Genomic DNA, 25,865 nt, shown 5'->3' on the forward strand with positions numbered 1-25,865 from the left:
CCACCCCCTGAGTCCTGGGTTGGCTCTGACACCCTGCAGAGTCAGCGCCCCACGCTGATCTATCTCCCCACCAGGTCCGAGCCGTCTCCAACCAGATCGTGCGCTTCCCCAGCGAGAGGCTAACCACCGACCGGGGCCGGTCCCTCATGTTCATGCAGTGGGGCCAGTTCATTGACCACGACTTGGACTTCGTCCCTGAGTCCCTAGCCAGAGTGGCCTTCACTGTGGGCGTCGACTGTGAGAGGACCTGTGCCCAGCTGCCCCCCTGCTTCCCCATCAAGGTACTTAACCCCGACTCCCAGGCTCCTGATGTGGCCTCCACCTCTGGCCGAGAGCTGGGGCTGGGCATCTGGTACCTGGTGCACCTGCCTTAAGGAGCTGCCTGTGACTCTGGAGTATCAGACAGAGACAAGATGCACAGTCTGGCACAGACACCTGGTTCTGTGTGTGTTTGGGGTGGGGGTGGGGGGCAACCTGCCAGGAAGTCCTGGTGCTGGCCTCACAGAAGGGGAAGAAGTTGAGACTAGCCTTGACCCCTGGGTCCCTTTCCAACAAGGGAAGCCTTTAGGGTCTCTTAGCTCTTGCCCTTCTCTCCCTCCTGGGGTGGTCTGAGGGCCCTGCAGTTCTCACCATTTCCTGGGATCGGGCTGTGAGCACGGTGCTATCCTTCAGCTGAGAGGCAAGGATGGTGAGGGACACTAGGGAAGAAAAGACGGGCTCCAGGGAGCACAGCCTCTTCTGGGGACAGAGGGGACCCTCTGTGCACGTGTGCGTGTGCGCACACACAGACACACACACACACACACACACACACACACACACATTCGCTCGCCCCTACTGGGTAGGGCAATGTTCTCGCGACATGACATGTGAGGGCCCCTGGCTGGCTCCTTCCTCAAGCTCCTCTGGGGAACTGTCCCTTATCTTCCTATTATACCTTTAGCTCTTGACTTTTTTTTATTTATTTAATTTTTAACATCTTTATTGGCGTATAATTGCTTTACAATGGTGTGTTAGCTTCTGCTGTATAACAAAGTGAATCAGCTATACGTGTACATATATCCCCATATCTCCTCCCTCTTGCGTCTCCCTCCCACCCTCCCTATCTCACCCCTCTAGGTGGCCACAAAGCACCGAGCTGATCTCCCTGTGCTATGTAGCTGCTTCCCACTAGCTATCTATTTTACATTTGGTAGTGTATGTATGTCCATGCCACTCTCTCACTTCGTCCCAGCTTACCCTTCCCCCTCCCCGTGTCCTCAAGTCCATTCTCTACATCTGCTTCTTTATTCCTGCCCTGCCGTTAAGTTCCTCAGAGCCTTTTTTTTTTTTTTTAGATTTCATATATATGTTAGCATAGGTATTTGTTTTTCCCTTTCTGACTTACTTCACTCTGTATGACAGACTCTAGGTCCATCCATCTCACTACAAATAACTCAATTTCGTTTCTTTTTATGGCTGAATAATATTCCATTGTACATATGTGCCACATCGTCTTTATCCATTTATCTGTCGATGGACACTTAGGTTGCTTCCCTGTCCCGGCTATTGTAAATAGAGCTGCAATGAACATTGTGGTACATGACTCCTTTTGAATTAAGGTTTCCTCAGGGTATGTGCCCTGTAGGGGGATTGTTGGGTTATATGGTAGTGCTGTTTTTAGTTTTTTAAGGAACCTCCATACCGTTCTCCATAGTGGCTGTATCAGTTTACATTCCCACCAACAGTGCAAGAGGGTTCCCTTTTCTCCACACCCTCTCCAGCATTTATTGTTTGTAGATTTTTTTGATGATGGCCATTTTGGCTATTTCCTTACCCATATTAGGGAAGTTTTCAACTATAATCTCTTCAAATACTTTCTCAGTCCCTTTTTTTCCCTCTTCTTCTTCTGGGACCCCTATAATTCGAATGTTGGCGTGTTTAATGTTGTCCCAGAGGTCTCTGAGATTGTCCTCAATTCTTCATTCTTTTTTCTTTATTCTGCTTGGTGGTAGTTATTTCCACTATCTTATCTTCCAGGTCACTTATCCGTTCTTCTCCCTCAGTTATTCTGCTATTGATTCCTTCTAGAGAATTTTAAATTTCATTTATCGTGTTGTTCATCATTGTTTGTTTGCGCTTTAGTTCTTCTAGGTCCTTGTTAAACGTTTCTTGTATTTTCTCCATTCTATTTCCAAGCTTTTGCATCATCTTTACTATCATTACTCTGAATTCTTTTTCAGGTAGACTGCCTATTTCCTCTTCATTGTTTGGTCTGGTGGGTTTTTGCCCTGCTCCTTCATCTGCTGTGTGTTTCTCTGTCTTCTCATTTTGCTTCACTTACAGTGTTTGGGGCCTTCTTTTTGCAGGCTGTGGGTTCGTAGTTCCCGTTGTTTATGGTGTCTGTCCCCAGTGGCTAAGGTTGGTTCAGTGGGTTGTGTAGGCTTCCTGGTGGAGGGGACTAGTGCCTGTGTTCTGGTAGATGAGGCTGGATCTTGTCATTCTGGTGGGCAGGATCGCATCCAGTGGTGTGTTTTGGAGTGTCTGTGACCTTATTAAGATTTTAGGCAGCCTCTCTGCTAATGGGTGGGTTGTGTTCCTGTCTTGCTACTGTTTGGCATAGGGTGTCCAGCACTGTAGCTTGCCTGTCGTTGAGTGGAGCTGGGTCTTAGCATTGAGATGAGATCTCTGGGAGAGGTTTTGCCGTTTGATATTATGTGGTGCCGGGAGGTCTCTGGTGGACCAGTGTCCTGAACTCGGCTCTCCCACCTCAGAGGCACAGGCCTGACACCCAGCCAGAGCACCAAGACCCTGTCAGCCACACGGCTCAGAGCTAAAGGGAGAAAAAAAGAAAGAAAGAGAGAGAGAAAGAAAATAAATTATTAAAATAAAAAATTTATTAAAAATATTCTTAAGCAATAGAAAAAAAGAAAGAAAGAAGAGAACAACAAACCAAAAAACAAATCCACCAATGATAACAGGCACTTAAAACTATAGTAAAAACAACAACAGGTCTTCCCTGGTGGCGCAGTGGTTGAAACAGAGAAGCATACACATACACACTCACAAATAGAGAAAAAGGAAAAAAAAAATATATCTATATATAAAAAAATGGAAGAGAGCAACTAAATCAATAAACAAATCTACCAATGATAATAAACTCTAAATACTAAAGTAAGATAAACATAAAACCAGAAATAAATTAGATGCAAATAGCAAACCCCAAGTCTACAGTTGCTCCCAAAGCCCACCTCCTCAATTTGGGATGATTCGTTGTCTGTTCAGGTATTCCACAGGTGCAGGTACATCAAGTTGATTGTGGAGATTTAATCCGCTGCTCCCGAGGCTGCTGGGAGAAATTTCCATTTCTCTTCTTTGGTCGAACAGCTCCCGGGGTTCAGGTTTGGATTTGGCCCCGCCTCTGCGTGTAGGTTGCCTGAGGACGTCTGTTCTTCGCTCAGCACGACGGGGTTAAAGGAGCCGCTGATTGGGGGCTCTGGCTCACTCAGGACAGGGGTAGGGAAGGGCACGAAGTGCGGGGCGAGCCTGCGGCGGCAGAGGCCGATGTGACGTCGCACCCGCCTGAGGTGCGCCGCGCGTTCTCCCGGGGAAGTTGTCCCTGGATCCCGGGACCCTGGCAGTGGCGGGCTGCACAGGCTCCCCGGAAGGAGGGTGTGGATAGTGACCTGTGCTCGCACACAGGCTTCTTGATGGCGGCAGCAGCAGCCTTAGCGTCTCATGCCCATCTCTGGGGTCCTTGCCGATAGCCGCGGCTCGCACCCTTCTCTGGAGCTCCTTTAAGCAGCGCTCTTAATCCCCTCTCCTCGCGCACCAGGAAACAGAGGCAAGAAAAAGTCTCTTGCCTCTTCGGCAGGTCCAGACTTTTTCCTGGACTCCCTCCCGGCTAGCCGTGGTGCACTACCCCCCCTGCAGGCTGTGTTCACGCCGCCAACCCCAGTCCTCTCCCGGCGCTCCGACCGAAGCCCGAGCCTCAGCTCCCAGCCCCGACCGCCCCGGCGGGTGAGCCGACAAGCCTCTCGGGCTGGTGAGTGCTGGTCGGTACTGATCCTCCGTGCGGGAATCTCTCCACTTTGCCCTCCGCACCCCTGTTGCTGTCCTCTCCTCCGTGGCTCCAAAGCTTCCCGCCTCCGCTACCCGCAGTCTCCGCCCTCAGAGGGACTTCCTAGTGTGTGGAAACCTTTCTTCCTTCACGGCTCCCTCCCACTGGTGCGGGTCCTGTCCCTATTCTTTTGTCTGTTTTTTCTTTTTTCTTTTGCCCTACCTAGGTACGTAGGGAGTTTCTTGCCTTTTGGGAGGTCTGAGGTCTTCTGCTAGCGTTCAGTAGGTGTTCTATAGGAGTTGTTCCATGCGTAGATGTACTTCTGATGTATTTGTGGGAAGGTGATCTCCATGTCTTACTCCTCCACCATCTTGAAGGTCTCCCTAGCTCTTGACTTTTAAGCCAAGCATAGCAAATGCCACCTCAATTTAGAGTTACATTACTTGATGAGCAGGTCTGTTTTCACGGAATTGCCAGCTTCCTGCAACCTGTCCTGGGTTTCCTCGACCTTCACTGTCTCCAAGGCACCAGCACGGAAAGGGGCTTAGGAAATGTCTGTTGAACTGAATGGAATGAAAGGAGCACAAACCTCATATCAGGAGAACTAGGTTCTAATCCCTCCTTCCCCGCTAACGAGTTGTCACTTCCCCTCTCTGAGCCTCAGTTTCCCCACCTGTAAAATGAGGATCTAAGGCCTCGTCCTTTTTTTTTTTTTTTTTTTGCGGTACCCGGGCCTCTCACTGTTGTGGCCTCTCCCGTTGCGGAGCACAGGCTCCGGACGCGCAAGCTCAGCGGCCATGGCTCACGGGCCCAGCCGCTCCGCGGCATGTGGGATCCTCCCGGACTGGGGCACGAACCCGTGTCCCCTGCATCGGCAGGCGGACTCTCAACCACTGCGCCACCAGGGAAGCCCCAGACCTCGTCCATTTCTAACCTTTCATGCCTCTATGACACAACGTGCTAAGGGTGCTCAGATGACCTGGTGAGCAGCGTGAGTCTGGATGAGTCAAGGAGGGCTTCCTGGAAAAAGGGAGTTTTGAGCAAGGTTTTGAAGCAGGTGGGGGATGACCAGGAGGAGTGAGCTTGCTCGGGAGGGGCCCCAGTGTCACTGGCTCCTCTTCCACCTCAGATCCCGCCCAATGACCCCCGCATCAAGAACCAGCGTGACTGCATCCCCTTCTTCCGCTCGGCACCCTCGTGCCCCCAAAACAAGAACAAAGTCCGCAACCAGATCAACGCGCTCACCTCCTTCGTGGACGCCAGCGTGGTGTACGGCAGCGAGGACTCCTTGGCCATGAAGCTGCGCAACCTGACCAACCAGCTGGGACTGCTGGCCGTCAACACCCGCTTCCATGACAACGGCCGGGCCCTGCTGCCCTTTGACAACCTGCACGATGACCCCTGCCTCCTCACCAACCGCACCGCGAACATCCCCTGCTTCCTGGCAGGTCAGACTGGGGGGATGGAAGGACGAAACAGCCAGTCCCTGGGTTCCGGGTTGGGAAAGCCTCGTGGGACCCGATGGGGGTGCATGGCTTCAGACCTCAATATTAGGCACACAGATCTGTGCATAGTCATCCCAGAATCAGTAAGTTGGAAGGAGTCCCTTTGTGAACCCGGTGTGTGGCCGGAGATCACCACTTGACTCTCTTCGGTGATAAGGGGCTCACCCCCTCTGCTGTTCATCTGGTGCGGCGCTGACTGCAGAAAGCCCCTCCCCCCCCCATTTTGATCCAATGCCCATCTGTTGCTCTTCATCATGCTTCTAGAACCTCGGAGAAAAAGCTCTTTCACACAGTAATAGCCTCTTTAATAACCTGAAAGTAGCTTTCACTTTCGCCTAACTTTTTTTTCTCCTCTGGGCTAAATTCCCTTAGAATCTTCAGTTTCCCCGCTGCTCTTGCCAGACACTGTCACCTGGTACCTTCTTCTGGAGGCATAATCTGAACTCTCCTGGGGGTCTTTGCCCCTGCCCCCCTTGCTGGGTATCATAATGACGGTCATTGCTTCTGGTTACTTAATATATTTAAATGTGCCATCTCTAATCCTTACAGCAGCCCTGAAAGGACAGCATTATTAGCACCCTCGTTTTGCAGATGACACACTCATCAGGGACGATAACTAACGTGCTCAGAGCAGAGTGTCAGACAGCAGAGTCCACAGTGAGGACTTAAGTCAGTGTAGTGGCCAGGTCTGGGCTCTTTCCACTCTGCTCCACCACCTCCTTTGCAGGGAGTCAGCTCCAGCCCCTTTTCTAAGGATTGTATGTTTCTTTGCTCCTGGCAAGAGCGGCTTGCGCCTTCACCAGAGGTTTACTTAAGAGTAGATTGAATAAGACCACATTACAAGGGCTTAGTTCAAAGCCAGCAAATGACTGTGTGTAAGGCCACCTTCAGGAACGTACTTTCCTTCCCGGCCTCTAGGAGAAGGTTGGCTACAGGAACAGGCTCTGCCCAACCTTCCTTCTTTCTCCTTCCATGGGGCTCCCTGGGGAGAGCAGCATGACACCAAGCCCAAGCTGGGGAGAGGTCCATCCCCCGGGAGAGAGCGTGCAGGATACAACCCACAGGACAGGTTCCTAGAGTCACCCAGGACCCTCCACCAGCTGTGGATCTGGTAATCCTGCAGACCAGAATCATTAGGCAAAAGGGTTCTGCCCAAGACCAGCAGCCGCCCTGTTCCACCTCACGCAAACTCATTCCAGTAACTTAGGGGCCTGAGACTCCGCTGTCCTCCCACTCCTGGCCCATTGTGTGTGTCAGTGGAGCCTCACAGCACAGCTGAGGAGATGGAGGGCCAGTGCGGGCCAGGAGTTTGGCCCAGGTCACAAAATCCCACCACCTCTTTCTAGTCCCCAGAGCTCTGTCTGCCTTAGCAGAAAGACATTGCTCTGGGAAGGACTATGGTGACTCTGAACTTGGGGTTTTCAAGGTGACAGCCGATCAACTGAAACCCCGAAACTGGCAGCCATGCACACCCTCTTTGTGCGAGAGCACAACCGGCTGGCAACTGAGCTGAGACACCTGAATCCTCGGTGGACCGGTGACAAGCTGTACCAGGAGGCTCGGAAGATCGTGGGGGCCATGGTCCAGGTAGGGGACCCTAGGTCTCAGCATCCCTTAGAAGGCAATCTGGCGTGAGAAAGCCATCCTGGGGGATGTGTCTCAAGTCAGCTAGGTCTGGGTGATTGGGAGTGTTCCTGAGATCTGACCTGTGTCCCCAATACTTCCGCTAGCTCTCTCCGTGGCCCCGTTCATGTCACCCAGCCTCTCTGGGCCTCAGTATCTCCATCAGACAATGGGAGATTAACATCGCCACATTTGACATACTGCCAATAAAGAATCAATATGTCTGAGCAGCCCTTCGAAAAGCAAAAGGTCTGTCCAAAGGCAGGGGAGTGGGGTGGGTGGCCACAAAGGTAACGTTCCTCCTCCATCTTTTCTTCCAGATCATCACCTACCGGGACTTTCTGCCCTTGGTTCTGGGCAAGGCCAGGGCCAGGAAAACCCTGGGGCCCTACCAGGGGTACTACCCCAATGTAGACCCCCGTGTGGCCAACGTCTTCACGCTGGCCTTCCGCTTCGGCCACACCATGATCCAGCCCTTCATGTTCCGCCTGGACAGCCAGTACCAGGCCTCAGGACCCCACTCGCGGGTCCCACTCAGCTCCGCCTTCTTCGCCAGCTGGCGAATCGTGCACGAAGGTGACCAGGTTTTCCAGAGGCAGACAGGGCGAGGGGGTGGGGCCCAGCTTAGTGCCGGAGGCCAGGCTACTGCTAATCATCTCCCCAAGCGAGTGAAAACAAGGCAGGTGCCACCAAGACCCTCAGTCACGGGCCTCCCATCCCCTCCGGGATTAGAGGATTTCTAAAAGGGGAGGAGACTGGTGGTTGTGATCCTGAAAGGAGCTTGCCTTCCACTCCTTCTCAGAGAAGTGGGGGTGATTGCTTTTCTTGCCGGCTCCAGCTCCCTTCATGTCCACCCAGGCCACCGTTTCTGGATACAAACATTATAGAATGTAAGTGACTGGCTTGTCCAGCTCTGAGCTAGCTTGGCATCATGTGATGACCCTAGGGGCTTCCAAAAGGCTGGTTCAATCTGTGTTGCTCATATTCCCCGCCACTAGGTGGCATCGACCCCATCCTCCGAGGCCTCATGGCCACCCCTGCCAAGCTGAACCGTCAAAATTCCATGTTAGTGGATGAGCTCCGAGACCGGCTGTTTCAGCAAGTGAGAAGGATCGGGCTGGACCTGGCAGCTCTCAACATGCAACGCAGCCGGGACCACGGCCTCCCAGGTGAGGGGGCTGCCCGCCCCTTCCCAGGCTTCCCCAGAGCAGGGTTGCTGGTGATGGTTGGTTGGGGAGAGGGTTCAGAGAAGACCCTTGGCGCCTCCTTTCTGACTGGGACTGTCTACAGGATGCGCTGAGGCTGATGCAACAAAGCATCCCTGAGACCTCCTTGCTGCTGTTCTGCCACGTCTTCTCCATCCTCCATAGGGTCTCTAGCTTCAGGGTCACAGCAGGACCAGGACTTGGACGCGGGAGCTGAACAAAGGAGATCAGGACTTTCCAAGTAGAGAAAAACAGTGGCTTTAAAAAGCAAGGAAGGGCTTCCCTGGTGGCGCAGTGGTTGAGAGTCCGCCTGCCGATGCAGGGGACACGGGTTCGTGCCCCGGTCCGGGAAGATCCCACGTGCCGCGGAGCGGCTGGGCCCGTGAGCCATGGCCGCTGAGCCTGTGCGTCGGAGCCTGTGCTCCGCAATGGGAGAGGCCACAGGAGTGAGAGGCCTGCATACCGCAAAAAAAAAAAAAAAAGGGCAGGGAAGAGCTGCTCCATGCCCCACCACCCTGGCAAGATCCAGGGAAGCAGTTCCAGGGATACAGAAACTGGCTCTTGGCTCTAATTGGGCAAAGAGCCTGAGAGGCAGGGAACAGGTGGAGTAAAAGTAAGACTGCCTTGGTTGTTTGGTGAGGCCACAGAAAGACTTCATCTCAGGAAATAAGAAAAATTAGGCACTTTGCTAGGATCTTTAATGGATATTAACTCTTCTAGTCCTCCCAATGACCTTGAAAAGCAGCTGTGACAGACATTTTTATAAATGAGAAAATAAACTCAGAGACATCTAGTAATTGGCCCAAGCCCACATAACTAGGAAGTAGTAAAATTCGAATCAGTTTCAAAATTTCTCCTTTCATCCCCCTGTTCAATCCCCGATGTTAGGGGAAGGCTCTGGCCACAGCCTCACTCATCTCTCCCTCTCCCCATCTCCTACTTCCCTGTCTAAACACAACGCGAAGCCCCATCTGCCTCTGCTAATTTCTGGCCGTGAATAATAAAGGGTGGGCAGTTTCTACTGCACCTAACACAGCCCCCGGCTGGCACACAGCAGGCGCTCAAGAACCGGAGTTTCTTTGCTTCCCTACGCTTGGGTGCTCCTGACAGCTAGTGTTGTGGGCGCCCCCTGCTGGAGGTCTGATCTTGCTAGCTGCCCAAGCTGCCACACAGTGAGTTTCTGTACCCTCTAAACTGTCCCAGAAATAGTGTACTGATCGCAGCTCTTGCAGTCTCCTCCAATCCCTTCCCAAATTTGGAATTGGAAGGCCTGGTTTGGACTCCACTTAATGGTGCGGTGACCTTGGAAAAGTCACAGTTGCTCAAGCTCAGCGAATATCCATTGATAACATTGGGATTACAAAGTACCTCACAAAAACGTGAGGCTCCCAAGAGACAGCCACACAGCAGTGCTCAGTAATGGTGAAACATTATATGGTTTTCCTCTGTTCAGCTTGGGGGATGGTGTTTGGGAGTTGTAGTTCAATGGACAACGTTGGGCTGGTGTTCCTTTGAGTCATGGCAAAGCTATCTTCCTCCTATCTTAATGGTCCCCATCATATCATGTGACTTGTCCTGGTGTGGGATCCTGATGGCTGAGAAATCAGTATGGTCTTTGTTAGTTTATGAGGTGAAAAAGAATGTTTAATTCTAGTTAAAATTTTTAAATTATATTGAGGTATAATTAACATATCACAAAATTCACCGATGTAAAGCATATAATTCAATGATTTTAGTATATTTGGAGTTCTGCATCATACCTAATATCAGAACATTTTCATTACTCACAAAAGAAACCCAGTAATAATAGTCACTCCCCACCCCCACTCCAGCCCCTGACCATTACCAATCTTCTATCTCTACATATTTGCCTATTCTAGACCTTTCATATGAATGGAATCATATAGCATGCGGTCCTCTTCTGAGTAGATAAATTTTATCCATGTTCTTCATTTCTTGGTTCATTCACTCATTTATTCATTCGGGCCTTCTACAAATCTGAGAGTCTCTTCTGTTCTAGGTAATGTCTTACTTGTGCCTGATTAATGCCACGATAATATCATTGTGAGTGCTGGGTTACGACAGCTTCTTACATTAGGACACACCCCTCAGCGTGTGCACAAAGCATGGCTGTCTGCTCGCACTGCAAATGAAGAGGGCGGTGGTTTGGTCTTTGGAAGGTTCAAGGCCTCTTCTGCCAGCAGGGATTCCCTTCTGCCCAATATTGCCTGACCACAGAGCTCCCTCAGGAGAAATCGCAGCGAGCAGAAGCTAATGGGAATCCGCAGGGGTAAGACTAAACTGCTCCTGTCCTCTTTCCCTACAGGGTACAATGCTTGGAGGCGCTTCTGCGGGCTCTCCCAGCCCCGGAATCTGGCACAGCTTAGCCAGGTTCTGAAAAACCAGGGTTTGGCAAGGAAGTTCCTGAATCTCTATGGAACACCTGACAACATTGACATCTGGGTTGGGGCCATCGCAGAGCCTCTTTTGCCAGGGGCCCGAGTGGGGCCTCTTCTGGCTTGTCTTTTTGAGAAGCAGTTCAGAAGAGCCCGAAGTGGAGACAGGTAAGTGCCCCTACCCTAAAGGGAGCAGCCCCAGAGGCAGGGCAGAAAAGCACTAGAATTTCAGGATTCAGCAATGAGAGAAAGTACTCTTTTTAGCTTCATCTCTTCCAAGTACACAGGATCTGAGACCAGGAGCTCCTCCCTGGAGAGCTTGGTAAGAGGCAGAGAGAGCACTTGCCTGAGTTGGAGGCACCTTTAACTCAGGAGAGAGACTTCTCAGCCTCACTGTTCCAGGCTTAAGGATCCCAGAAAACATGGGCACAAAAGCTAAATCTGGTTTCCCTCCAATAAGCTTGTGGTTTAAGACTTGACTTCTTATTTGGATTTGGCATTTAGCTGGGTTCAAATCCAGTCCTGGCTACGTAAATTACGGTACAATTAATACTGGGCAACTTACTAGACTTCTGAACTTGTTTCTTCCTTTATAAAATGGGAATCATACCTATTTTGCAGGGATTTTGGAGAATTGAATGAAATAACGTATGTAAAGTACCCCACACACAGCAGGTGCTCATTCCTGTTCATCCCTGCCAAACTTCACCCACATCTCTCTGCTGTCTTGGTAGGTTCTGGTGGCAGAAACCGGGTGTTTTCACCAAGAGACAGCGCAGGGCCCTGAGCCACATTTCCTTGTCTCGAATTGTGTGTGACAACACTGGTATCACCACCGTTCCGAGGGACATCTTCAGGGCCAACACCGATCCCCAGGGCTTTGTGCCCTGCACCTGCATCCCCAGCCTGAACCTGTCAGCCTGGAGGGGCAAATGAGGCTTCTGCAGGTAAGGGGGGGCCTCCTCCAACAGCCCTGGGCTGGGTCAGGCCCTCACACCCTTCCCTGGACAGGACAGCTGAGTCCTCGCAGGCCCCTAAGCAGAAACAACAGAACTTGTCTCTAGCAACAGATCACGCTTTCACAGTGGCTTCCCAGTGTGCTAGCCTCTGGGTTGATAGTTAACCCCAGGGCCCAGGACTTTGAGGGGCAATTAGGAAGTATCCAACTAGCCTCAGCTTGGTCATCAACACCCTAAGAACAGCTCAATCTCTGGACATCCAGCAAGTTCCTCACTTGCCCACTTGTGCTGCTTCCGCAGGAGTCCATCCCAAGCCTCTGACCTTGGAGACCTTGGAGACAAGGAAACCTGGGGAAGACCACAAGGCTACCTCCTCCCCTGGAGCAACTGCTTCCTGCTGATGCTTTTGCTGGCTATAGCTCAGAGCTGGTTCTCTGGCTGGGAGTGACGGCCAGGGTTCCCAGCAGCAGTGAACCCTCCTGCCATGCGAGCCTCTTATGTAATAGGTCACACGTCAGCTCCAGGTGCAAGGGCTCGTGAGCCAAGCAAGGGGGTCCTGAGGCCCAGGCAAGAAGAGTCATCTTCATCTCCAGCCACTCTCATCTATTTCCCACCCTGTCCCTGACCCCTGCCTATGACTGGGAGGCCACAGAGTCCCAGCCTCCAGCCACCCCATGGTCTTTCTCTGGAGCCTGCAGGCTGCACAGCACCCTCTGCTTCTCCCAATAAAGCACCCCTGAGGGCAGAAGCTGGTTTCTGCATTGGGCTCAGGGCGGGAAGGGGCTGGACCTCAGTCCCATGCTTTGCTCCAGATGTTTAAGAGGAGTGCTGCTAAGACACAGCTGGCACTGACCTTAAAGCCTCCCCTGGGGGCTGAGTTTAGAGCATCGAAAGAAACACTGTGGAGTAGGAAAAGGCAGGAAAGGGCAGGAGCGTTAGGGGCCCCGACATTAAGGAGAATAGCTTGGCCGTGAAAGCGACCCAAGCAGAAAACCAGCCGACAGAACGTCAGTCAGTATAAAAAGTTTTTATGTACAAAAAACACAATAAAAGATGACAGCTAGCTAGCAGAAAGGACTGGGCATTGCCTTCAGCCTTCATTTACTATAGAAACAAGCCCCCAGCAGGAAGGGGAGGCTACCCTGGGAAGAGGAGACTGGGTTCCCGGGCCAGGAGTGTAAGATCTCTCTCGCCTTCTTTCTCGGGCCTCCATGTGTAAAGCAGGTGTGGAGCAGGTGGTACTGCTGCCCTCTGCCACTGAGACCGTGAGACAGGCCGGAAAGGAGGCTGTGTCGAGGACAGAACTAACTCTGGGCTTCCCCCCAAAACTGGTCTCAAACCAAAAAGCCTGTCTTGTTGCGAAGGTCACTTGCAGTGGCTGACATGTGAAGACGGACCATATGGGGGCCACAGGGTCTTTGGCTTTGTTGCCACCCAGCAGCTGAAGACCAGGCAGGGGTCCAGCCCAGGATTCTCAGCTCTTCCGGTTCTCAGCAGGTCAGCGGGGTCTCTAATCAGAAAGACGAAGAGGGCCCAGGCCTTGGATATCACCCGTCTTGCCCTCGTGCACGGCGGGCCAGGACTGCAGTGAGCTAGGAGACCGTGGTTCCCGAGGGGCTCACGAGGTCCTGGGGAAGGCTTTCTCGGGCCTCCTGCATGCGGCGCCGGGCTCGACGGAAGGCTTCTGTGAGGGAAGCAGACACAGGAGTCAGCTGCCACAGTGTGGGGGAAACGGGGCGCACGGGGATGCTGGAGGGGGTTGTAGCTGGAATTGGGTGGGGGGAAGCCTACCTAGCACGTTGTGAATGGAACTTTGCTGGCTGAATCCCTCCAGACGGTCCAACACGCTCCTCATCCTCTTCCGGAGAGAACTTGACTCCATGAAGGCCCTGCGGGGGAGCCCGCCACATGGCCATGGCTGCTCTTGCAGCCCTCAGGGTCAGAAGCCCCGAGGCGGAGGGCGATGGCCACTCACCTGGACTGCTGCAGGCAATGCAGGCGGAAGGTGACACTGCCTGTGGTCTCTGTGCGGAGTCCAAAGCGGCTCAGACGCTCCCCCTGCGGCATCCGGTTAACGTCAGGTTTCTGTTGGCTCCTAGACCCCAGGCACCACAGTGGCCTCACTCCCATTCTTACTCCCATTCTTGGGGAGAACAGTTCTGTTGGGGAAACTTCATCCCAACACCCAGATTCCACCACCTCCCAACTGTAAATCAAGGAACATTCCAGCCTCGTTCGAGAATCAGCAGTCTTATAAGCTGCCTGCCAATCCTCTGATTCCTGAGGACTCAGGGATGGGCTGGAAGGAGGGGCCGGTTATTCCGACAGGGACCAGGGGAAACCTCTAAGTGTCCTGTTTTCCAGAGCTCTCCTAGGATAGCGGTGATGTTTGTACCTGGTGCAAGACGTGGCCGAGACAGGAGGGAAGGGACTGAGTAATAATGAAGCAATGAACAATGAAGAGTCCTTAACCCAGATTCCACCTTACTCCAGAAGAGATAGGGACGTAAGTTCCCAGCATGAAGTCTCCCCAAAGACAAAAGTCACCTTGAAGGTTCCTGGTATCCGCACGTAGGAGAGGTCCTCCAGTTCCAGAGAGCCACCAATGAAAAACCTCCTGAGCTCAGCCACCGGGCCCAGCTCCAGGGGCCTCCATGTAGGGACTGTCAGGGTGTGTGAGCCTGTGCAGGAAGAGGAGAACGGGGCCGGAAATGGCACGTGGTCCCGTGCTGCCTTCCCGGCAATGACACGGGCCTCGCCACCACCAAAACACCTGGTCTGGTAATGGCCTGACCTCTGGTGAAGGTCATCAGAGTGGTTTAGGGTACCCACTTGAAAATCAATCAGATGGAAATTCAGATCTCAGCTCTGCCAGTTATTACCTGGGCACCAGGACAAGTTTCTCAACCTCTCTGAACCCCATTCTCCTCATCTAATAACAACACCTATGCCTCACAGAGTGGTGGGGAGAATTAAAGGAGAAGCACTTAGCACACTGCCTGGCGCACAACAGAAGACAGCGGCTACTATTTCAAAAGGAACGCTGATCCACTCAATACACATCCACCGAGAGCCCATCTTGCCACGTGGCTGCTCCCTCAAGGCCACGAGTCAGATCAGAGGAGCCGGATGCAGAGCCCAGAGCTGCTCAGCTTCCCAGTTAGCTGTCATTTCACCCAGTTGTCTCTAACAGAGGGGGAACATTTCCTCAAAAGGAGCAAGGAAATCTTGCAAGTTAAGTGCTTCTAATTCCCAATCATCCCTACTCCTCACAGGAAGTGGTCGAATCTTCTGAAGTGTTAGCCTTGTTTCTAGGAGCTAGGGCACATGGGCCACACGAAGGGCAGCGATGAGCGGTCACCTGGGGTGGCAGGCAGCACCACAGCCCCGTAGCCTTCCACGCGATACCTCTGCCAGAAGTCCAGCGAGAGGACCTCGCAGTAGAGCACAGGCCATGCCGGGAGAGCACCTGCAGCAAGGGGGAGAAGCGGCCAGGTCATGGGAGGCCTTCACCAGGAGAGGGCCTGTCTGAGGGGCCCCAAGGCCGAGCACCTGCCAGGCCACTCACCGGCAGATTCATCCTCGTGGAGGAAGGAGGCCTCAAACGTGAACGGGTAGGAGAAGTAAGCCACATTATCCTAAAAAAGAGGAATGTTATTTTATACTCAGTGTCATGGGGTGGACGAGGGCTCACTTGGAATTTGTCTTCCCTGTAGCCAATGACAAGGTCACCATCCCAAGGGAAAAAGAAAAACTATCACCCCAGGTAGGAAATAAAAGGCTGAGAGGTGAAGGGACACCCAAACCCGAGCTGCTACCCCTCTCAAAAAGGCAGAGAGAACCCTTGGACCAGGCATCCCTGCAGAGCCCACAGCGAAGGGCCGGACCCAGCTCTGGAATCTTCCCCAGGCCGCGAGCGTGATAATCTTCAGATGCCTTCCCCCGAGCAGTCCTGTTCCCTTCTAGGTGCCCCCTCTCGCTGCCCTACCATTCCCAGGGACTTGGTGGCACAGGTCTGTGTTATTCCTGAGAGCTGCTGGAATGCTGGGCTTGACCAGCCTGAAAACCAAAGACCACATATAGTAAGTCAACGGGGAGGAAGGCAAGCAGTTGAGAAAAAGACAAAGTTCCCTTGTCCATTCACTCACTCATTCATGCAATCAATCATTCATTTCACATTCACTGTGTGTCTGCTATGTGCTACGACCAATCACTGGGGACATCTTGGTGACCAGATAAAAAAGCTTCCTGTCTCTCGTGGGACTACCATTCCAGTTGGGGGTGGGAGGGGGGAACAGACAACAAACCAACCAACAAAAAGACTATCAAGTAGTAATAAATGCTAAAGTAAAAATAAAACAGGGTGAAGGGACTGAGTGGCTTGAGGCTCATTTAGACGGGGTGGTGAGGGAACACCACTCAGAGGTGACACTTAGGCTGAGACCTAAACTAAAGCAGAACCAGTCGTGCAAAGATTGGACACAAAAGCTTTCAGACAAAGGAAATGGCCCTGAAAAGGCCCTAAGGTGGGAATGAACTTGGCCTGCTCAAGAACAGAAATTACAACTGCAATGCTGTAAGGGAGGGATAGGCAGGGGCCAGCTCGTTCAGAGAATGGAGTTTGGATTTGGCTCTAAGTGGGAAGGGAAGCTGTTGGGGCTTTAAGTTCAAAAGAGACACAACTGGTTTACATTTTAAAGGCTCAGTTAGGCTGTGGTGTACGTGGCAAATGAAACGTAAGAGGGAGCAAGACAGGAAGTGAGAGGATAAATTAGAAACCTAAGGCTTTGGCCTAAGCAAGAGATGATGGTGGCTTGGCCCAGGGTCCTCGAGAGAACAGAGGATTCAAGACATCTTCTGGAGACAGAACTGCCAAGAACTCCTGATAGAATGAATGGCGGTAGGGAGCTAGAGAAAGTGAGGAGTCAAGGATGTCTCTTAGGTTTCTGGTATCAGAAACTAAGTAGATGACACTGCCATTCAGCTAAGATGGGCAAGACCATGAGGGCAGGTGTGAGGCAAGAGGGGGAATCAAGAAGCTTTTGGTCATGTTAAACAGGAATGACAAAGAGGTAAGTGGACGTGACTCTGGAGTTCAGGGGAGAGGCTAAGGCTAGAGAGGGACATCTGGGAGTCTGAGACATACAAACAGTACCGAAGCTACAGGATGTATGAGGCCACCGAGAAAGACCATGGAGAGAGAGTAACAGAAGGCCAGGCCCAGCCTTGGATACTCTAATAGTTTTAGATCAACAGAAGATGAGGGAACAGCCAAGAAGGCCGCTGAGCCCCCAATGAGAGAGACGAGAAGAGCACAGAGCCAGAAGCCAAGAGGAGAGTCTCAGTGAGGAAAGTGAGCTGTGGTGAATGCTTCTGAGAGGCCAAGTAGGGTGAAGGCAGAGATGTCACCACAGGATTTCACATCTTGGAAGTGATCTATGACCTTGAAAAGAATAGTAACAATTTCAGTGGAGGAGTGGGGAAGGAAGTCTGACCGAATGCCTCTGGAAAACTGTCAGAATGGGTAAAAAGAGAGACTTATGAATATTACTTACTAGTAGATGGCAATTCCACGAAGAAGTGGACGTAAAGATTGTCAAACTCATAGCCTTGGGCTGAAACTAAGAAAACAGGAAACTGTTTCAGCTTATCCTATCACCCTTAACACCCGCCCCAGTCCTAAAGGGCCTACCCACGTGTGGAAGCGAGTCCCTCAAGGGCCAGGAACTCCCTGTGCTTCCAGGAAAGACACATGCCTGAGCCTCCCGAGTGCTGCGGACAGCCCAAGGGCTCTACTAGGGCGGGGAGGATTACTCCACAGCTAAATCTGGCAGTTGCCAAGCATCAAGGGACTTCTGTCTGGTAAGACACTTACCTACCTCTCCATTTACAAAGAGCCGGAGGGCACCTGGTACCGTCTGAGGTAGAGAGAAGTGGGGACAGATCAGGAGGTCTGAGGGAAGCGACACCTCTCCTCCAGCCTGCCCGTAAATCCCCAGAGGACCTGACGCTGGACGCCAGATCCAGGTGTGTGACTAATCCCGCTTCCTCCCCACCCGCCACTTCTCCATAAATCTGTTTCCTTCATTTCTAAAAGTGTGTAATGTAATGGGAAAAGCACCTAATTTAAATGGTGTGGAAGGCAACAAAGTGTGGGGTATTTACAAGAATGGCCAAGAGAAGCACCCACAGCTGCCTGCTGCCGTACGGCGAGAGGCTAGAGACCCCTGCTCCCTCTAGAGGGAGGTCAAGAGACTAGGCAGTTTCCTTTTTAAATTATTTGTGTATCTATCTTATCTCACTTTTTAACACCGAAAATCTGTTGCTAATACAACACAAAAATAGTGAAAGTTAATTTTTTAGAGAGAGAGAGGGAGACCACCAGGTAACTCTCTCCTTGTTTCCAGATCTAGAAATGGAACTCCTGGAATAAGAGAGGACAAAGAATAGGACCACAGGATTACGGACTTAAACTCTTGTTTTAAGAGCCAAACTACTTGACAAACAGAAATGACACCCCTCCCTCTCTATGGGGCATTAGGAAAAATATCTACATGAAGAGTAAGGAAGACACTTTTCATCTTTACGTTTATTTATAAAATTAATTACAAAGTAATACATGAATGCATTCCCGCTGATAAAAATTCAAAACCACCTAAGTTTAGAGAATAAAAAGTAAACATTCCTGACATGTCCCTCTCACCACCCAATAGCCATCTACCATTTCCCAATCCCACCCCCTCCCCAGAGAAAGCCACCCATAGGGTGTGTGCCCTTTGAGACCTTTTCCTGTGCATTAACAGTTCTATATCAATATGCAATGCTTCTAAAACATAACAAGGACTATACTCTAAATGTTGTTTTTTACTTTTTTCCACTGAAGAGTATGTCTTTGGGACATACTGAAGAGAGAGAGAGAACTGTCACTGAGCCGCAGTCAGAACGCTCTGGCTACAGAAACCCAGCTGGCGGAGCTGCAGGAAACCCAGCTACTCACCGTCTCAAAGTCAGTGCCCACGAGGCTGTTGAGATACTCCTTGTGCCGGCCATAGAGCTGAGGAAACAAACCACACTGAAACTCAAGGTGCGACCCCAGCCAGACCAGGGTTCAGATCTGCATGGGAGGGAGAAAAGCAGCAGGAGTGGGAAGTGCCACAGAAAGCTGGAGGCCTAAGCATCCCAGACACTGACATCTGACAGTGAAGCACAGAGGCTCTGGAGTCCACTGGTCTGGGACCAACCCGGCTCTCGCACTTACGTGACCTCGGGCAGACTGCTTAGCTTCTTGATCTCCATTTCCTCATTTATAAAGTGGTAATAATAAAAATATTCACCTCAAAGGCTTGTGGTACAGTCTAAATGAAATAAAGTATGTGAAGGGCCTAGCACAGAGCATGGTAAATGCTCAAATAAATGGCCATTATTGTGATGATCTTATAATAGGATCGAAACCTTATATCTGACATGTCAGCAGTGCTTCCCAAGTCAGGCGAGGCCTCTAAGAGCAAGGCCTTGCAGCTGCTGACCCAACCTCGGCCGCGGCCTCGGCTCCCAGCTCTCTGGTTCCTGGACTGAACCAGCACTTACGTCCCTGAGCGCACGCTGCTCCCGCTCTTCCTCCTCAGGCTGTACAAGGGAGGACACGCTGTCAATCGTATACTTCCACAGCTCCTGCTTCTCCCCGTCTGTCTCGATTCTGTAAGGTTAAAGCCACAAAGGGACTAACTCAGCAAACAGGAGGTGGGGCCCTCGAGACCCAGCCCAGGGAGGAGCCGATTTACAGTTCTGTTATTCTAAGACGTAAGATGAGGAACAGTCAAGCCAGAGGAGAAGACCTGGCTAGTTCATCTCTCCCAGTTTTGATTAGTCCCTACACGCAGCAGCACAGAGAATTATTTTCACCTAACTATACTGATGAAGGTATCACTTTCAAATCCGGGTAGGTGCATATTTTCTGAGAAAAGGATGCCCAGTGTCCTAAGGGTCTATGACCTGGAACAGAATATGAAGCACTGGCTGGGAATTTAAAAGTTAGAACACATGAAGGGCTTTCAGAGAATCTCCTCAACTTGGGGCAAGAAGTGAAGCCAAGGAAAGCAATGCCAGTCTCCGCCATCCCCTTCTTCCTCTTCTCACCTGTAGGGCCCTCTGGAGCCAGTGAAGTCAGGTTTTACTGTGATCACACCATTACTGTCCACCTTCAGAGTACAGAGGACATGTTCATACTTCTTATAGCCAAGCCTAGAAACCAGGGAATTAACACCAGGGTTCAAGACTGCTGCCCCACCTCCAGGGAAAGAGGAAGAGGTGTTCAGGACACATCAGGGGAGAGGACAGAGGCCGGAGTGAGAATTGTCATGGTAAAATACTCTCTTCCAAAGAAAAAGTAGAAGGAAAAAATCCCTCCCTCCCATATACCTGGGAGGACTATAAAGGAGAGTGACGGTTAGTGACAGAAGAAGAGAATGAAGGTCTGAGCTGGGCAGTAAGAAGCTTCACTCACTTTCCATAGGGGCCCAGGTCTGCCATGATGTACATTGTCTGAAGAGGGGTGTTGATGACATGGCTGTTCCGGATGAACTCTTCTGAGGGTTCCCAGGTGACGATTCGTGACTTAAGGATGCCACCCTCCCTGGGAGACACCACAGGAGGGTCACTTCCCCGGCACCCCCCGAACAGCCTGAAGGAGGAGCTCAGGGGAGCACACGAAGGTGGAGGCCCGCTGCAGGATGGGACGCTCGAGTTGGTGGGCATACGGGGAACACAGGCATGGACGGACCGCAGAGGCCACCACGGCCCTGTACACACTTGCACTCACATCCCTCGCCTGTCCTGCCGCCGCCGCCTGACATTTGCCATTCGCTCGACCAAGAATGACGGCATTTCGCTGGCTGCGGTGGTCATTTTCTGACAGTGCTGGGAAAAGAGAGCAGCCCAGTGTAAGCCTGCTCAGGGCCGTGTGGGACCAAGGACCTGGAGGGAAGTCTTCCTTCTGAAACTTCACACAGAACCTGAACCTCAGCGCACGGCCACCTCACAACCACGCTGACAGCGGGCACAGTGGCACAAACAGCCCAAGGAAGAGCCCAACCAAGCCTTGGTTTGCCCGAAGGTTGCAGCGGGCACATTAGCCTTGAGAAATGAGTTTATTTATGTTCATCTTAAAATGGGCCTGCAATCTCTAAACACATACCGACAAAAAGTTTGGTGAGTCTGCCTGGTAGACGTTGACATCACTAGGTGGTTGGAAGATCTGAAGTGTAACACAAGTATTCTGTGGAAAACCCTCCCATGGGTAACTGAACACTATCTGTAATTTTCTTTTGTTTACCAAAACAGACAACCCAAATTTTATATGCTACCAACCCGCAGCTTTCCTGATATAAGCATCAACCTTTCAAAAGCATTCACTTAACGCCTGGCTCCTTGCAGAGATCTACAAGGTCACAGACAAAAATCAGATAATATAGGCACTCCCCTCCCTCAAGGAGTTTAAAATCTCACTAAGATGGCAGAATATGCAGAAGAAAATGTAAAAACAAGTCCATGAGGGTATAGCTGTCATGGGCAAATTGAGGATATAAGCCATTCCCCACGCAGTACTGAATCCCTCTTCAGACCCATATATTCAGTTTCGGCTGAATCCGTGATGAATTTTATCTAGATGGCTCTAGACTCCATCCACCTGTCTGATCTCATGGTGCACGGAGGAAGCCAAACCCAGTGGCTGCTTCTCCCAGTCTGTAGGCTGCAAACCTATGACGAGAGACACTGCCGGCTCCCCCAGGCCCTCCAGCAGACGGAGCCGGGAGCGGCAGCCTCACCACCCGCAGACCGTGCCCACCTACTCCAGCTTGGCCGCCAGAAGGTCTGTATCCCCTTAACAGGCTTCCGAGTTAACATACAGACAGGCCGGAAAGCTAGGGGAGACGAAGGTGAAGGGAGCAACGGTGCTTGGGGAAGAATGCTACCTCCTCCAAATTGGTGTATCTATCAGAGTCAGTGTAGGTAAAGATTCGTCGGTTCTTCCTGCCATCCAGATCCTCCAGCTTCAGAATCTCTTGGCGGTACTGATGATCCAAAGGGCTCTGACAGGCTGCTTCATTTTGGTACAGATCTACTTCGAACTGAGGTCACAAAGAAACAAAGTTCTACTGAGAATATGTCAAATTTTGCTCCTATAACAGTTTGGTCAAATTAGTTCTATAGAGCTGATGCAACTTGACATGTTCTCATAGCCAACTGTCGTTTATCTAAACTAATGGAGGACAGGAGAGCCAACAAATGTTAGAGCTAAAAGGAACCACAGTGATAGTCTAATTCAATTCTGCTATTACAGAATTGACATACCAAAACAGTAATTCTGCTGTTTTGGTATGTGGCCCAGAGATGAAAAGTGTCTTACCCAGGATTATAAAACTGGGTAGTGGCAGGCACTATATTCCATTGACCCCATAAGCACAACAGTGGAAAGTATAAACTGTTATAAGCTTTCTGGAAATCAGTTTAGCAATATGTATCAAGAAACCTTCCCTGTGACTAGTCAGGTGGAGGTGGACCAGGGGGAGGCAGACTGAGCAGACAAGGGACACTGGCTCACCTGGCTGAAGAGCTTCTCTTGCCACCCAATCACGACCTCCTCCTCTTCATCTACCTCCGGGCGGTGTCCACCTCCAAAGACAACAGAGTGAGTCAAATGTTTGAGCCAAACTAGCACCACTTCTCACTCTGTGGTTGGTTATAACCAAAGTCCCTGCTCTTATATTTGCCACAAAATCAGTTGGAGTTCACTGATCTATGAAGCACTCACTCTAGACTTACTCTATAGAGGCTGTGGATACGTGTAGAAGCCAAGATTAGGACCCAAGAAGTCTTAATCACTACTCTGATTTGAATAAAAGGAAGTCATGCCTTCCAGGAATTATTTGATCTAATTCAGTGTCAAGAGCTGAAATTTATTAGATATAGGCTGAATAGCTCTTCCTCAATCCCAACGGCCTACATTTGCTAGACAGGAACTGTGGCATTTTTATCTTCACTATTCCTGAAGCCATATATCTAGAATCACAAACACTATAACCTTAAGAGACCAAGTATCAGGAGAGAAAAGGAAAGACATACAACTGATTTTTTTTTTAAAGAACCAAATCTAATACACACACTCCTAGCTGAGTGTGCCTTTTCCAAAGACACATGCTTCACAACCTGCCAGCTCACACTCTTGCCCAGGAATATTTTTGAACAGAAACAACAAAAGCAGAGAGACCAGTGACCTAACGCAAACACACTGTCCTCTCTTCCTCACTTTTCTGGCTTCCCAGATAAGGAAAACTGCTAGAACACAGACGGTGTTAATATGTACATTTTCCAAGCAGACCTCCATTTTTAAGCTGTTTTAAAAAGTGTTTAGTTGTATGTTTCAAGCTTGGAATGATACTTTCTCTTAGGAAAAAAATGCCACAAATGGTATTTAGGTTGACAGGCAAATTTATAACGTATCTAAATTATGGTATTTGCTATTTCCCTACATTTGATCACAATTCGGATCTGCACTTTGCCGGCAGGAATCAAGCCTTATTCAATTTTACACAACATAATGTAGTAGTTAAAATTGCCTGGGATCAAATCCTGGCTTCAACATTTACCGGCCCTGTGACCTTGGACAATAAACCCATCCTCTCTATACCTTTTCTCAGACTATAGACCTGGGTCTACTCTGTCTTAAGAGGTAACCTCCGCCCTAGGCCCTTCCCCAGATCCCCAAGCGGCCACATCACCACCATTCACCCACTGGTGGATGGGTGAGGCCTAAAAGTGGCCAAGTCTATGAGGTCCTTCCCGGGCTGGGCAGCAGGCTGGTGGTGGAGGTAGCTGCTTGATGTGATTCTTTGCAGGTGGACTCTGCCAGGAAAAGAGAAGCCCAAAATACTCGTTACAAAACACTCAACCAGGAGATGAACGCAGAGCAAAGATGGGGAAACAGAAGAGGGTACAGCTACCAAGAATGCGGCAGGGTGTAGGCGACAGAGGGGATGTGAGTGGGGCACGGGGACCTAAGGAGAAGACGATAGGAGAGTGTACTGGAGACACAGGGCCTCGAGAAACTTGGGAGGGGCAGGGTCCTGAAAGGGTGGGTCTGGAAGTTGTGAGTGAAGAGGGTAGTGAGGGAGACGCGGGGAGACGAGGTGACAGCGGTCAGGACTGCAAACCCAAGTGAGGGTCCCAGCAAACAAGAAGTGAAGTTCAGGCTCTAATTATCTGACAGCATAAAAGCACGGGGCTCTGGGGTGATGCGACTACCGGAGGCGGAGGTTGCGCACGGGGTCCCAAGAGCGATACACGGCCTCTCCGGTGTCAGTGCTCCAGACGGTCTCCGCCATGACAGCTGCGCTGCGCGCGACTGTGCCGGAAAGCGCGCCGCCCCAGTTCCCCTGGCAACGGAAACGCTGGGTTAGGGAGGCGGGAACCCGGTTCCCTACGCGGCGCGGCAGAGCCCCGCCCGTTGCAGGCGCTGGCCAGTTGGTGCCAGCGCACGCTTCGGCTGGGGCTCGTGCGGGGTTGCCGCTGATCCTGAGTGGGAACGAAGCTCGCGCACACCCAAGGCCAGACTTGATGCACTTTACAAATGAGGAAACTAAAGCAGCGCTATAGGCCCCTTTTATGCAGATTCAGACAGAAATGGTGATGGACACCAAAACCAAGCGTCCTGAGTTCTCAACTACTACTTTTTCCACCACACGACACAGCCTTCCACTGAATCCTGGGAAACTTTGGCCTCCTAATCGGTGGAGGTGACTCACAGAATGCACCCATTCTTCCCAAAGGAGTCAGGGGAGGTGATGACGGTTACCCAGACATGAAAATATATTCTTGGAAGAAGACAAAAAAGTGTCAAGATTTATTAATCCTTGTGTTGGCATTCACTGAACCAGAGAAAGAAGAAACAAGGAAGCTAACAGTAAGGAAGGAAAAGATGTCATTATTGCACTGGGTTTTCCCCTGCGTGTGTTATTTCCGGATTTTTAAGCCACCTTAGATACCTCACTGGCCTTGGGAAGAGTCAACAAAATGCCATTATGAAGACGTGCTTCACTGGACTGCCAAAGGCAGGACACACCATAACCTTGAGTCTAGCTCCCTGACACCTTGGGGTTGGCAACAATTTTCAGCCTTTGACATTTGCTGCTTCCTCAACAGAGTAGGCAATTGTCCCCTGAACTCAAGAATCTCATGCCAGTTTCATTATATGGCATTGGGAGCCCTAAGCAACAAAGCTGCTGTTGTGTAACACTAAGGACTCACCGTAACAATAGCCCTATTTATTTAAGATCTGATACAGCCTGGGTGCTTTGTTTGTATTGTTCCCAATCCTCCTAAAAACCCCTTAAGTAGGTATTTGTTATTCTCATTTAATCAATGAAGTTATTGAAGGCCAGAGCTTGAAGGTTGAGCTCTAGTAAGTGGTGAAGGAGCTGAGGCAGCCCAGGTCTGTCTTTTGAAGCCTGAACACCTTCCACTCTGCTTCACGACCTCTCACCTACCAATTTATTCTATGAGAGCACACAGTTGCCAATCTGGGAAATAATTATTTCAACAGGTGAAACCATGGAGGCAGAATATTAGCTTTTAAGAGAAAAGCCACTCTAGTTTTTTCTTTTAAAGTTGTGAATAGACAACACTGTGCCACATGAACAGCAAATGATGAAGGTGGAGCCTGTACCAACAGTTTAGTTTTATACCAAATCAAACTTAGAGCAAAGTCAATCTGACATAGACAAAGTAGGTACTGTACCACATGGTATGGAAATATAAGTTATTTGTCTAACCGTAGTTGAATTATTTTTATACAGGTAAACTAGATTTTTATTCTCCTTATTTACTGGTATAAGTCAGGATTCTTAAAATTGGGATCCATGAGGAGAGTTCAAGGGGTCTATTGACTCTTTCCCTTACCAGTAGGGGGTACCAATATGAGATTAAGAGATACAAAGTACTATGTATAAAATAAATAAGCAGCAGAGATATACTTTACAGCACAGGGAAATATAACCATTATTTTGTAATAACTTTAACTGGAGTATCTATAAAAAATATTGAATCCCTATGTTGTACACCTGAACTAATATGTTCTAAATCAA

The 25,865-nt window shown here is 50.5% G+C and overlaps 2 protein-coding genes across 4 annotated transcripts in view; one reads left to right on the forward strand and one right to left on the reverse strand.

Annotated features, from left to right (window-relative positions):
* Positions 1-12,472, forward strand: part of EPX (eosinophil peroxidase) — a 16,301-nt gene extending 3,829 nt beyond the window's left edge. Inside the window, exons 7-13 of the mRNA XM_024757588.1 lie at positions 5,169-5,487; positions 6,971-7,131; positions 7,488-7,743; positions 8,166-8,336; positions 10,699-10,936; positions 11,503-11,715; positions 12,028-12,472. Of these exons, the coding sequence (XP_024613356.1) occupies positions 5,169-5,487; positions 6,971-7,131; positions 7,488-7,743; positions 8,166-8,336; positions 10,699-10,936; positions 11,503-11,704 (1,347 nt within the window). The 3' untranslated portion in view covers positions 11,705-11,715; positions 12,028-12,472. The remainder of the gene's footprint in view (positions 1-5,168; positions 5,488-6,970; positions 7,132-7,487; positions 7,744-8,165; positions 8,337-10,698; positions 10,937-11,502; positions 11,716-12,027) is intronic.
* Positions 12,473-12,738: 266 nt separating this feature from the next.
* On the reverse strand, positions 12,739-24,122 carry MKS1 (MKS transition zone complex subunit 1). Of its 3 annotated transcripts, XM_024757589.1 has the most exons (18): positions 24,028-24,122; positions 23,519-23,628; positions 22,328-22,398; positions 21,699-21,854; positions 20,546-20,643; positions 20,231-20,359; positions 19,864-19,968; positions 19,315-19,423; positions 18,725-18,781; positions 17,603-17,645; positions 17,283-17,348; positions 15,716-15,786; positions 15,296-15,365; positions 15,089-15,196; positions 14,275-14,408; positions 13,703-13,785; positions 13,519-13,616; positions 12,739-13,411 (listed from the first exon to the last, which is right to left on the reverse strand). In XM_024757589.1, the coding sequence occupies exons 1-18, from the start codon at positions 24,105-24,107 to the stop codon at positions 13,320-13,322; spliced, it is 1,680 nt and encodes a 559-aa protein (XP_024613357.1). In that variant the 5' UTR covers positions 24,108-24,122; the 3' UTR covers positions 12,739-13,319. The 3 variants fall into 3 exon arrangements, 2 of the variants coding, with proteins under 2 accessions (XP_024613357.1, XP_024613358.1); XM_024757590.1 differs by lacking the exon at positions 13,703-13,785; XR_003004876.1 differs by lacking the exon at positions 12,739-13,411 and having other exon boundaries at positions 13,551-13,616; positions 13,703-13,822.
* Between the last annotated feature and the right edge of the window lie 1,743 nt (positions 24,123-25,865).

The sequence above is a fragment of the Neophocaena asiaeorientalis genome, unplaced genomic scaffold (genome assembly GCF_003031525.2).
Source record: "Neophocaena asiaeorientalis asiaeorientalis breed wild unplaced genomic scaffold, Neophocaena_asiaeorientalis_V1.1 scaffold327, whole genome shotgun sequence".
Classification (NCBI taxonomy): domain Eukaryota; kingdom Metazoa; phylum Chordata; class Mammalia; order Artiodactyla; family Phocoenidae; genus Neophocaena; species Neophocaena asiaeorientalis.